We start from the raw sequence: 11,559 nt of genomic DNA on the forward strand, positions 1-11,559 counted from the left end.
CTTTCTGTGCCTCATTCTCTCCTGTCTCTCACACACACACACACACACACACACACTCCCTTTTCTGTCGGCCCGTTCGTTCCCGCTAGTATCCGTCTCTTGTCACAATCTCCATGTGATGACCAATCATCATCATCTTCCAATTTTGCTCTCGGTGTCGGCTGATTGCTTACCGCCCACCCGCCAGGCTATTGTGCTCCTCCTGCAGATAGTGAAGGCAATTGTTTTGCCAATTCTTGACACGAATACAGACACACACACACACACACACACACACACACACAGAGAGAGAGAGAGAGAGAGGGAGAGAGAGGGAGAGAGAGAGAGAGAGAGGGAGAGGGAGAGAGAGGGAGAGAGAGGGAGAGGGGGAGGGAGAGAGAGAGGGAGAGAGGGAGTCATTTCTCATGTGTGCGTATCTGCCGCTCGGCAGGGTCTTCTCTCCCTCCTGTTTTGTTTGCACTGGCCTTATCATTAACTTGGCTGCCTTTCCTTCCCTCCTCCCTGCCTCGGTCTGATAATCACCTCTCCACTTCCCCTCCCCCGCTCCCAACCCACCCACTCACCCTATAGTGGCATACCACCACCACCACCACCTCCACCAGCCCTGGTGTCCCTTCCCCCATCTGCCTCCACACGGCCACACAGACCCTCTTATACTGCTGCATGTGTGCACCTCCTGTTGGCTGGGTCATGTCAGGTGGCTTTATTTTGTAGATATGTGGAGGTTTTTTTTCTCCTTATTTTTTATGTGGTTGTAGGTGTGTGTGTGGTTGTGTGGTTGTGGGGGATGAGTTGGTTGGCATTGTGGGCAGGATCAAGCAGCTTGGCCAAGCAGCTTTAAGGGCTGATGAGGGGCCAAGGAGAGAGGAGAAAGGCACTGGCAACACAGAGTGGACGAGACGTCAGAACTGAGAGGGACAGACAGAGTGAGAGTGTGTTGCAGAGACCAACTAAAGTGTCTACAGAGCACCAGTTAGCCTGGGTCTGAATTACAGTTTCAGAAGCAGGAGAAGAAAAGGAGGGAGAGAGAGGAAGGGAGGGAGAAAGAAAGAAAGAGAGGGAGGGAGGGAAGGAGAGGGATGTTATGGCCCAGTCCCAGGTCCCCTGGTTGTCCTGCCCTTCCCACTGGCCTGTGCCAAGTAAAGTCCGCCTCAAGCCAAGGCTGCCCATAAGTGGCCGCATTGTGCTGCCCACTGAGAGTCCAGAGGGCACCGGGTGCAGGGAGAGATGGGGGGGCTGCACCTGAATTCCCCCTCCCCCCAAAGAGACAAACAGGAGGGGCTTTCTAAGACAACGCACACAGGGACACTCTTATAATGGGGAGTGCGTTGTCAGTACTTACATTCAGCTTTGATCTGGGCTGAATACTTGCCTCATTACTTAGGAGGGAACATGCTTATCTCCCTAACCAGGACATTGTCCATAGTAGAGGCCTCTGCCTACAGTGTATGGGATGCATGTTTGATGAGAAGTGATTTGACATTAGACTAACCACGCAGATCTTAACACTGTTTGAAAACCTGTACTGGACTTCATGTTTTGCTCCAGAATGGCTTCACGTTCGAGGGTTTAAATGGGGATAGCGGTAACTTCAGAATGGCTTCACGTTCGAGGGTTTAAATGGGGATAGCGGTAACTTCTGAATGGACTTTCACATTGCTATGTGAGGTTACAATGAATATCTGCGCGCATTGGTTTGTGCCAAATCTGCGACTCAAATATTTCCCCCAGTTTCCTCTGACACACTGACGATGGTGTGTGTGTGTGTGTGTGTGTCTATATGTCTATATGTTTTTTTTCAAGGACATGGTTTGGATAGAACATGTTTGATTTGTGTCTGACAGGTGAGAACAAGCTGTGAAAGGTGTTCATGCGTTCATGTGTGTTTGTGTTTGTGTGTGTGTGACCTGATGTATGCCAACACAAACATGTGTATGAAGACCATTGAAGACCAGGCTTGTGAGATCTGAGCATTCTGGAGTTCTGCTCCCCCACCCCTCCCATCATTATGCACTGAATGTCTTTATCCAGTCCCTGGGATGCGACTCAAAATTAATGGCACCATCTTTTAACACGGACGTGTCCCTCATCTGGTTGTCATTTTTTTTTCTTTTCTTTTCTCATCCTTTCTTCAGAGGAGATTCTGGACCGACTCAAGGCCCGCCAGCAGGAGGAGGAGAAGCGACGGAACGCTTTGGAGGAAGAGAGGAACAAGAAGGACGAAAAGCCTGAGCAGTCCCCCGAGTCGCTAAAAGGCGAGGAGTCTACCTCAGGACCCACAGGCACTGAGGAGGCCACCCCAGGAGGTAATGTAGCATTACACTGCTCATAATGTTGCATTACACTGCTCATAATGTAGCATTACACTGCTCATAATGTAGCATTACACTGCTCATAATGTAGCATTACACTGCTCATAATGTAGCATTACACTGCTCATAATGTAGCATTACACTGCTCATAATGTTGCACACTGCTCATAATGTTGCATTACACTGCTCATAATGTTGCATTACACTGCTCATAATGTTGCATTACACTGCTCATAATGTTGCACACTGCTCATAATGTTGCACACTGCTCATAATGTTGCACACTGCTCATAATGTTGCACACTGCTCATAATGTAGCACACTGCTCATAATGTAGCATTACACTGCTCATAATGTTGCACACTGCTCATAATGTAGCATTACACTGCTCATAATGTTGCATTACACTGCTCATAATGTTGCATTACACTGCTCATAATGTTGCATTACACTGCTCATAATGTTGCATTACACTGCTCATAATGTAGCACACTGCTCATAATGTTGCACACTGCTCATAATGTAGCACACTGCTCATAATGTTGCACACTGCTCATAATGTAGCATTACACTGCTCATAATGTTGCATTACACTGCTCATAATGTAGCATTACACTGCTCATAATGTAGCATTACACTGCTCATAATGTTGCACACTGCTCATAATGTAGCATTACATTGCTCATAATGTAGCATTACACTGCTCATAATGTTGCACACTGCTCATAATGTTGCATTACACTGCTCATAATGTCGGATTTGCCCTTTTACTTAGAAAACTGTCCTTCTGATTGTTGCTTTATCTAACGCTATTAGTATTGTTTATAGTGTGTATAGTTTGTGAAGACAGAAGCAGTATCCTAAAATACAAATGGTAGGCATGGAAGAAGCTTGATTTCTTGTAGTAAAGAAATCCTTCTTCAATTCCTATGTATTAACAACTTCCAGTCCAATGCCTTCCAGGTTCTATGCGTTGTTCAGAATGCTGGTCCTATTAAATGTGTGAGTGGAGGCGCTGGATGTAAGACTGACAGCTGTCAGCCCTGATTTCCTCCATCTGATTTGAGGTCAAATGTTCCTCTGTAGCAGAGTCGCCCTCTGCTGGTCCGGAGGCCAGTGGCAGCCCTGAGGCCCTGAAGCCCCCCGACTCGCCCTCCGCGGACCCGTCCCTCCCCTCCACCAGGGCTCCGAGTCCTGCCGCAGAGGCTCCCGACGGGCCCCCCTGGCTCGGGGGAGATGGGGGACGAGGGCCCTGACAGCTCTGCGGAGGTGCCAGAGCCAGCAGGTACAATCCTGTTCACGGGGCCCCCCCCTCTCCATCTGTCATGCAAAAACGAGCCTGCACTTGCCCAAGCACAACAACTGACTCAGGGCCAGCATCTCCCAGCCCACACAAGCCTGCCTGGTGTTGGACTCTCTGGTGCTGAGCTGGTTCTGGATCAGCTGCTGTGGGCCTCAGGCATGCGAGGGCTCCTTCATCCCTTCCATCCACCTGTCCTTCCATCCCTCCATCCATCCATTCTCTCAGTGTGTGGGTGTTTCCCCCTCCTCCAGCTTCCCTGCCTTGCTGGGCTCCCCGCCCACTGTTCTCTCTCTGTCTCTCCCCCTCCATGCATCCTCCCATTCTTCTCTCTCGTTGAGTTCTGTTGCTTTGGTGCCCCTCTGCTCCCCTTGCATCTCCAGCAGCAGCAGTAAACATCTGAAGGCTTCCTGCAGTTTCTTTCTGGGCCCTTCCTTTCCCTCCAAGGCCCAGCAAGCTCCCTCTGTTCAGTTTCCATCCTCTTCTCTCTCAGGAGCCTTTTTCGCTAATGGCCCTTCGAGCGTAACTGGACAGCACCCCCTGTCTTGCCTGCTGTGTGGGGAGATGCACCCAGTGGTAGCTTCAAGCTTGCTCTGTCTGATTGCGTCATCTCAAACCCCAATCAACCCCTGCCGTGTAAACACTCCGCTTTGCTGTGACCGGAGCTTTCACGCCACTGAGCCACTACTGTATGGCTGTCTGACCCCACAGCTTTCCGCTTGTTTGTTTGCTTTGTTTGTTTGTTTGTTTGTTTGTTTGTTTGTTTTTTGTTTGGCTGTAAGCCTCAGTAGGGGTGTGGAGAGGCCAGAGGGAGTAAAGAGTGCAGCATCTCATTGGGGATATAAACATGGAGCTTCATTCTAGCAGACACACAACATCATAACAAGGAATGTCTCGTGTACAGGGATGCTGCTTCAGCTCCTTTCCTTAAATGGAGTTATGTAAAGAGTGGAGGCATGTTAATGACCGTTAGGAGGCCCGTGTGAGGGGAGTTGAATACTTCACATTTATAATTAGTCATTTGGCAAATTATGTTACTTTACATTTAGAATTAATCATTTGGCAAATGATGTTAAGTCAGTGTGATGTACGAGTAAGCCATGGTGTAGTGCGGGTGTTTTAATAATAGAGTATCATGACACATTCATTTAAATGTGAGTTGGTGGTGGAGTTATAAAATGGCTGTAGAAATAAGACCACCAAAAGTGAGGCCTGCTGCTCTAGAAACAATAAGTAGAACTTGTGTTAGGATATAGCGGGCGGTGTTTTCTGATGGGGAATGGCTGGCCAATGCCTGCTGCACGTGCACACACGAGTGTAATGAGATAAACAGCAGCACTGGTGTGGTGTGAGGCCTTATGTAACGGTTCCATCAGCGGCAAAGCCGCCTCCCGGGAGAGGATTGTCCTGACGAGGCCCAGAGCCCTCAGTGCTCCTCCTCGACCCTTAATGGGAAATGGAGCCGGATCTGAAGTGAGGCCGGCGGTCGCTGCCAGACGGAAAGCTCTTCTCCTCCCAGAGGAGGAACCCAGGGACGTGACCTTCAGCTCTCGGGCTGTTGGCAGTGCTGTAGAACCGCTATGTGTTGCTGCAGAACAGTTCTGTGGGTGTCCGTGAGAGCCATAGAGCGACTTGTCCCTGGCGTAGAAAAGTATGCCGCTTTTAGCAGGATTACGTTTCTGCATTGAATTAAATTGAATTGCTCAGAAGATCCCATTGTATTTATAATTGGAGGCCAGATTTCCGCCTACCTCTATTTCAAACAGCTCGGTGTAAAGGCCTTCAGGAATATATGAATTTACTGTCAAAAGTGGGAATCACATGTTCACAATCTGCTGGGTTGAAGTTTCCCTCCAATTTTGCCCGGCAAGTCGACTGCTGACGGCCACAAGAGGGCGCTGTTGGCTAGCATATAACTCTCATGGCTGTGCCTCTCCGCCGTTGTCAGCGTCACAGCGGTGTCCATCCCCTATCCCTGGTCATTTCAGCCCAGTGTTGTGTTTCGTCATCTGTGCCACTGTGTCTGCTGGCCGGCAGCATGTTTCCGTCTCTCGTAAGCGTTTGAGCAGACTGTTTTGCGCTTGGTGTGGCTTTGTGCGAAAAAAATCTGGTTGCTCTTTGCTTATGTTTTTGTTTTTGTTTCCAAGCAAAGAAATTACATTTCACTGTTTTTCATTTAATTTTAGTGTGAGTGATCTTTTGATTTGCAAAAAGCTGTTTTGTTGTAAGAAATATGACTCAGTCCCCTATTACCCACCCCACCCACCCTCCTTCCCTCCCTCTCTTGCAGACAAGGCTGCGGAGTCCAAGCCTGCGTCTCAGCCAGGCGAGGGGGGGTCTCCGGCCAGCAGCCAGCCCCCCCACACGGCTGACGAGAACAGCAACAGCAGCCAGTTCTCCATCTCCGGAGGCCCCAGGAGCCAGGAGGAGTGTGACGCGGCCGACAAGTCCGGCCAGGACGCCACAGGTCAGCCAGTCAGTCAGTCAGTCAGTCACAGTCGCGCGCGGGCTGTTTACTCCCCTACCTCCCACTTAAGTCTCACCATTACATTATTCCATAAGCAACTTGGGGGTTTCTTTCCCAAACCGTCTGGTCCTCTGCATAACACGGAGAACTGCTTTGATATTAGATGATTACTACCTGAGGTCTCAGCTGACCACTCCATTTCACCCACATAGTTCTACTACTACTACACCCATGGAAAAAATGTTTTGATTGGTGTGCTGAATCACTCAAACCTCACAGACTCTTAGCCACATGAAGAAACCTCTGTTTACCTGAATTTCTGTGTACCCTCCATTTGGCACTGAAGTCTTCCACTGGAGCCTTTCACCACTCTCTGAGGCATTCAGGCCTTTTGAGTTTGATTGAGTGTGTGTGTGTGTGTGTGTGTGTGTGTGTGTGTGTGTGTGTGTGTGTGTGTGTGTGTGTGTGTGTGTGTGTGTGTGTGTGTGTGGCCTTTTGAGTTGTAGATACCAGTATTCTTATTTATTTGGATGGGGACTCAAATCACAGGTGTTCTTAAAGTCCATTCAATGTGTGTGTGAGTGGAACTATGGCCACTCACCTGTGTGTGTGTGTGTGTTTCCGACAGCAGCAGACGGGAAGGAGAAGGCGAACGGCGAGGCGGGTGGACCAGTGAAGGGCCCCCCAACGCGCATGGTGACGCGCCTGAGGAACCCCGAAAGCAAGCTGAGCCAGCTGAAGAGCCAGCAGGCGGCCGCGGCCGACCACGACACCAAGAAGGGCTACAAGGAGGTAAGGGGATCACATGCGCCACACACAGACACACACACACACAGGGCTACAAGGACGGCAAGGAGGTGAGGGGATTATACACACACACACACACACACACACACATATACACCTATACACACATACACAGGGCTATAAGGACGTGAGGGGATCACATACACACACAGGGCTACAAGGAGGTGAGGGGATCACATATGCATGCACACACACACACACACACACACACACACACATACATACACACACACAGGGCTACAAGGACGTGAGGGGATCACACACACACAGGGCTACAAGGACGTGAGGGGATCACACACACACACACACACACACACAGGACTACAAGGAGGTGAGGGGATCACACACACACACACACACACACAGGGCTACAAGGAGGCGAGGGGATCACACACACACACACAGGGCTACAAGGAGGTGAGGAGATTACCCAAATAGACACACACATAGGACTTTCTGTCTTATGCACACACACAGTTCAGTATAGTCAACTGTGCTTACAACAAAGGTATGTCTGTGGTCACTAGAGTGGAGCTGTGATGCAGTGCATGAGTGATGGTCAGGAGAGAAACACTCTGGTGGCTTCCTTAGAGATGCTGTTGTGTGTTCAGTGTCCATGTTGTGTGCTGCTGCTGCTGTTGCTACACAATGTTGTGGCGGCCATTCTCACTCGCCCTGCCCTCCCCTACAGATCCTGCTAGCGACCCCCGGCGGTGACCTCGCCCGGGTGAGCACGCGTGGCGGCAGCGCGGCGTCGGGCCGAGAGCTGGTGTCCAAGGGCGCCCTGAGCCACTTCTTCAAGCTGGGCCAGGAGGGCAAGTACCGCGTCTACCACAACCAGTACAGCGGCAACACGCTGGCCCTCAACAAGCACCAGCACCGCGAGGACCACGACAAGCGCCGCCACCTGGCGCACAAGTTCTGCATGACGCCCGCCGGCGACTTCAAGTGGAACGGCTCAGTGCACGGCTCCAAGGCGCTGACCGTGTCCACGCTGCGGCTGACCATCATCCAGCTGGAGAACAACATCCCCGCGCCCTTCCTGCACCCCAACTGGGCCTCCCACAGGTACGGGGCAGTCGGGGACAAGAGGTGGGTCTGGGACTTGCGTCTCCTCAGGGTTCTAACAGGGGTCAAACAAACTGTATAGGGTCACTCTGTCCTGTTGTGTTCCTCAGGGTTCAAACAAGTTGGAGGACACTGGTTACAGTGTGAAAGTGTGTTTATTTCTTTGACCCCATCATTGCCCGTGTGGCTGCCTGTTGCAGGTCGAACTGGTGCAAGGCCGTGCAGATGTGCAGTAAGGCGCGGGAGTTCGCCCTGGCGCTGGCCATCCTGGAGTGCGCCATCAAACCGGTGGCCATGCTGCCCATATGGAAGGACTCCCTGGGACACACCAGGCAAGTGTGTGTCTGTGCGTGCGTGTGTGTGTGCCTGCCTGTGTGTGTGTGCGCGTGCGTGTGTGTGTGTGTGTGCCTGCCTGTGTGTGTGTCTGTGCGTGCGTGTGTGTGTGCCTATGTGCGAGTTGATGCATACACAAATATGTGGTTGTAGTGAGCTGTTATGAATTCTTTTCTGGGTACATGCTCCTAAATTCACTATGAAATCGTTTTTTAAAAACTACAACAGACAGCTAGTCCTCCATCTGACGTACACAGACAGAAAATAAAACTTGTGCGTGCAGAGCGTGCGCTTTGGTTGCACATACTTCCTGGTTTGTGGCGTGACCGCTCTTCCTCCCCACTCCTCCCGGGCTCCGCGGTGTGTGTGTGCGCGCGCTCTCTCTTACGGCCCACTACTCGGCCGTCACGCTGAGCGCAGCGCCAGCCGCCCAGTCCACTCCGGCCCGGCGCTCTCGTGGCCCGGGGGCTGTGGGGCTGTTTGCGGAGCGGAGTGTGGAGGGAGCCCCACGCCCCTCGGACGCCATCAAAGGCCAGCTTGTGTTGTAAGCTAATATTTGTGCAGTGGCCACCGCCTGCCCCTCAGATTTTTTTTCTTCATCTTCCTCCTCCTCCTCCTCCTCCTCCTCCTCCTCCTCCTCCTCCCGCTTTCTCTCCATCTGTATGTGTCTTTGCCCATCTCCCTTTCAGAGTCTTGCATGTGGTCTGTCTGTCTTTCTCTGCCCTTGCTCCTGCCCCCATCTCTTTCATTCATTCCCCCTCTCTCTCGTTCTTCAGGCTTTGTCCTGCTCTCTCTCTCTCTCTCTCTCTCTCTGTCTCTCTCTCTCTGTCTCTCTGTCTCTCTCTCTCTCTCTCTCTCTCTGTCTCTCTCCCCATCTCTCTCTGTCTCTCCCTCCACCACTCCCATTGCCTCTCCTCATTCTCCTTTCTGTGTGTGCCCCTGACCACATCTTCCTCTCTTAAGGCAGGGATTATACCTCAATGATGAGAGAGGGCTTCCTGGCATGAGGAAGTGTGTGTGTGTGTGTGTATCTGTATGGGTAATATAGCACCTTGCTTTTCTTCCAAGGCCCACCAAAAGCTTCAGTGCTGTTATCTCTGGAGTGCAGCCAAGAACAGCCAGGGAGTTACCTCTCTCTCCCTTTGATCTGACCCTGCCTCTGGGCTTGTGTGTGTGTGTGTCAGTGTGTGTGCGAGAGTGTGTGTGTGTGAATGTGTGCCATTCTTTGTGTGCAAGTTTTCCCATTTAAATATTGTACATGTTGACACATAATTGCAGGGCTGGCGTTTGTCCTGAATGCGATCTGTGTATTAAGTGTGTGTTTGTGTGCGGGCGTTTGTCCTGAATGCGGTCTGTGTCTTAAGTGTGTGTGTTTGTGTGCGGGTGTCAGGTTACACCGCATGACCTCCTTGGAGCGTGAGGAGAAGGAGAAGGTCAAGAAGAGGGAGAAGAAGCTGGAGGATGAAGAGACCATGCAGCAGGCCACCTGGGTCAAGTACACCTTCCCCATCAAACACCAGGTAAACACACACACACACACACACACACACACACACACACACACACACACACACACACACACACACACACAAACACACAAACAAACATATGAGTGCCCAGAGACAACATACTATGAAGTTTATTAAAACACTCCATAGTATAAACCTAACTTGGTTCAGTCCAACTCATACACTTAACAGATGTACAAACATGAGAATATAAGCAGATACTCTGCATGCTGATGTCCAGCCTTTCATCTTCTCTATCGTCCATCGTGCTGTAAGCTCACAGGATGTGTCCCCTGCACGCTTGTGGTCTTTAACCAATAGGCCGAACGTGTGTAATTGCTCCCTCTCGCCCTTGAAGGCTTAAACTTCTCAATCGTGGTGTGTGTGTGTGAGATCTCCAGTGTCATTTCCACACATTCCGTAATCCCTGTTTTTATGTGTGTTTTTACCTCGGATGCCTCCACACTCCACTCCTCTTTCCTCTCTCTCTCTTCTTACTCGTGGTGTGTGTGTGTGTAGGTTTGGAAGCAAAAGGGGGAGGAGTACAGGGTGACCGGGTACGGAGGGTGGAGCTGGATCAGCAAGACGCACGTTCACCGTTTCGTCCCACGTTTACCCGGCAACACCAACGTCAACTACCGGAAAGACCTGGAAGGTGTGTAAAGCATCAACATGTCCGGCCGCGACCATGAAAGCTTTTTTGTTTTTTTGTCCTTGATTATTCCATATAGTGGTAAATAACGTCTTAAAAAATGTGGCCTTTCGATAAATGTGGATGTGTGTGTTTTGTTTCTGATAGCTGCCAAGAGTGGCAGTGCCACCAGCGCAGCTTCAGACGCTGACGTGAAGAAGAGCTCGGTGGACTCGAGCGCCACTTCAGAAACCCCCGTCCCCACCGACAGCACAGAGGAGCCCGAGAAAGACCCCGAGTCCTCCTCGGACAGGGCAAAGGGCAGCGATGCCGAGGACAAGATGGAGACCGACGAGGAATCTCACAAAGGTAAGGAAGGGAGCGAAAACGGGAAGTGGATCATTGTATTATTGTCGTTAGAAAAGAAAAAAAAACCTTAATAGCTTCTGAAATGTAACGCTATCTGTGGAAAGTCGTGGTGTGCGCAATGTCAGAAGGCAAACCGTTTCTGGGGTAGTTCCTTCAGGAATGTTTGAAGGAAAAGAATCCCATCACTCTCCTAACACTGGCTCATTTCCTCTCCTGCAGGGAAGTCCGAGAGTGCCAGCCCGTCACCGCAGCCTTCCGAGGCCGACTCCCTGAAGCAGGAGGAGACCGTGGAGGAGGGCGAGGAGGTCAGCGGGACCAAGACCGCCCTCCACGAGCAGCAGCAGCAGCAGCGGCCGTTCAACTACGACGTGGTGAACGTGAGCCAGGGCTTCCTGCTGCGCACAGCCTACAAGAAGAAGGTGAAGACGTCCAAGCTGGACGGCTTCCTGGAGCGCCGCGTCAAGCAGCACCTGGTGGAGGAGCGGCAGCGGCAGGACCGCCGGAAGCAGCAGGCCAGCCTCACCCCCAAGGCCGAGCCGCCCGCGACCTCTACCCCAACACCAGCGCAAACCCCAACCCCAGCGCCCCAGCTCCCAGCACTCCAAATAAAGACTGAGGTGAGGCCGGCCACGATGGAGCCGGTGGTCAAGACGGACCCAGTGAGAACGGGAGGAGTAGTAGAGGCCTCTGGTACGACTGGGAACGAGGCCGCGGACGCTAGCGCCAGCAGTAAGCTGCAGACCCAAACACACAGCCAGGGCGCC

At 51.5% G+C, this 11,559-nt stretch overlaps 1 protein-coding gene across 1 annotated transcript in view; it reads left to right on the plus strand.

Moving 5' to 3' along the window:
• LOC125297212 (nucleosome-remodeling factor subunit BPTF-like) overlaps positions 1-11,559 on the plus strand; it is a gene marked incomplete in the record, with an annotated part of 40,351 nt that overhangs the window by 7,836 nt on the left and 20,956 nt on the right. The window contains 9 exon segments of the mRNA XM_048247408.1: positions 2,136-2,306; positions 5,903-6,079; positions 6,708-6,871; positions 7,578-7,978; positions 8,155-8,286; positions 9,678-9,807; positions 10,315-10,450; positions 10,595-10,795; positions 11,015-11,555. Of these exon segments, the coding sequence (XP_048103365.1) occupies positions 2,136-2,306; positions 5,903-6,079; positions 6,708-6,871; positions 7,578-7,978; positions 8,155-8,286; positions 9,678-9,807; positions 10,315-10,450; positions 10,595-10,795; positions 11,015-11,555 (2,053 nt within the window).

Source organism: Alosa alosa, chromosome 7, assembly GCF_017589495.1.
Source record: "Alosa alosa isolate M-15738 ecotype Scorff River chromosome 7, AALO_Geno_1.1, whole genome shotgun sequence".
Classification (NCBI taxonomy): Eukaryota; Metazoa; Chordata; class Actinopteri; order Clupeiformes; family Clupeidae; genus Alosa; species Alosa alosa.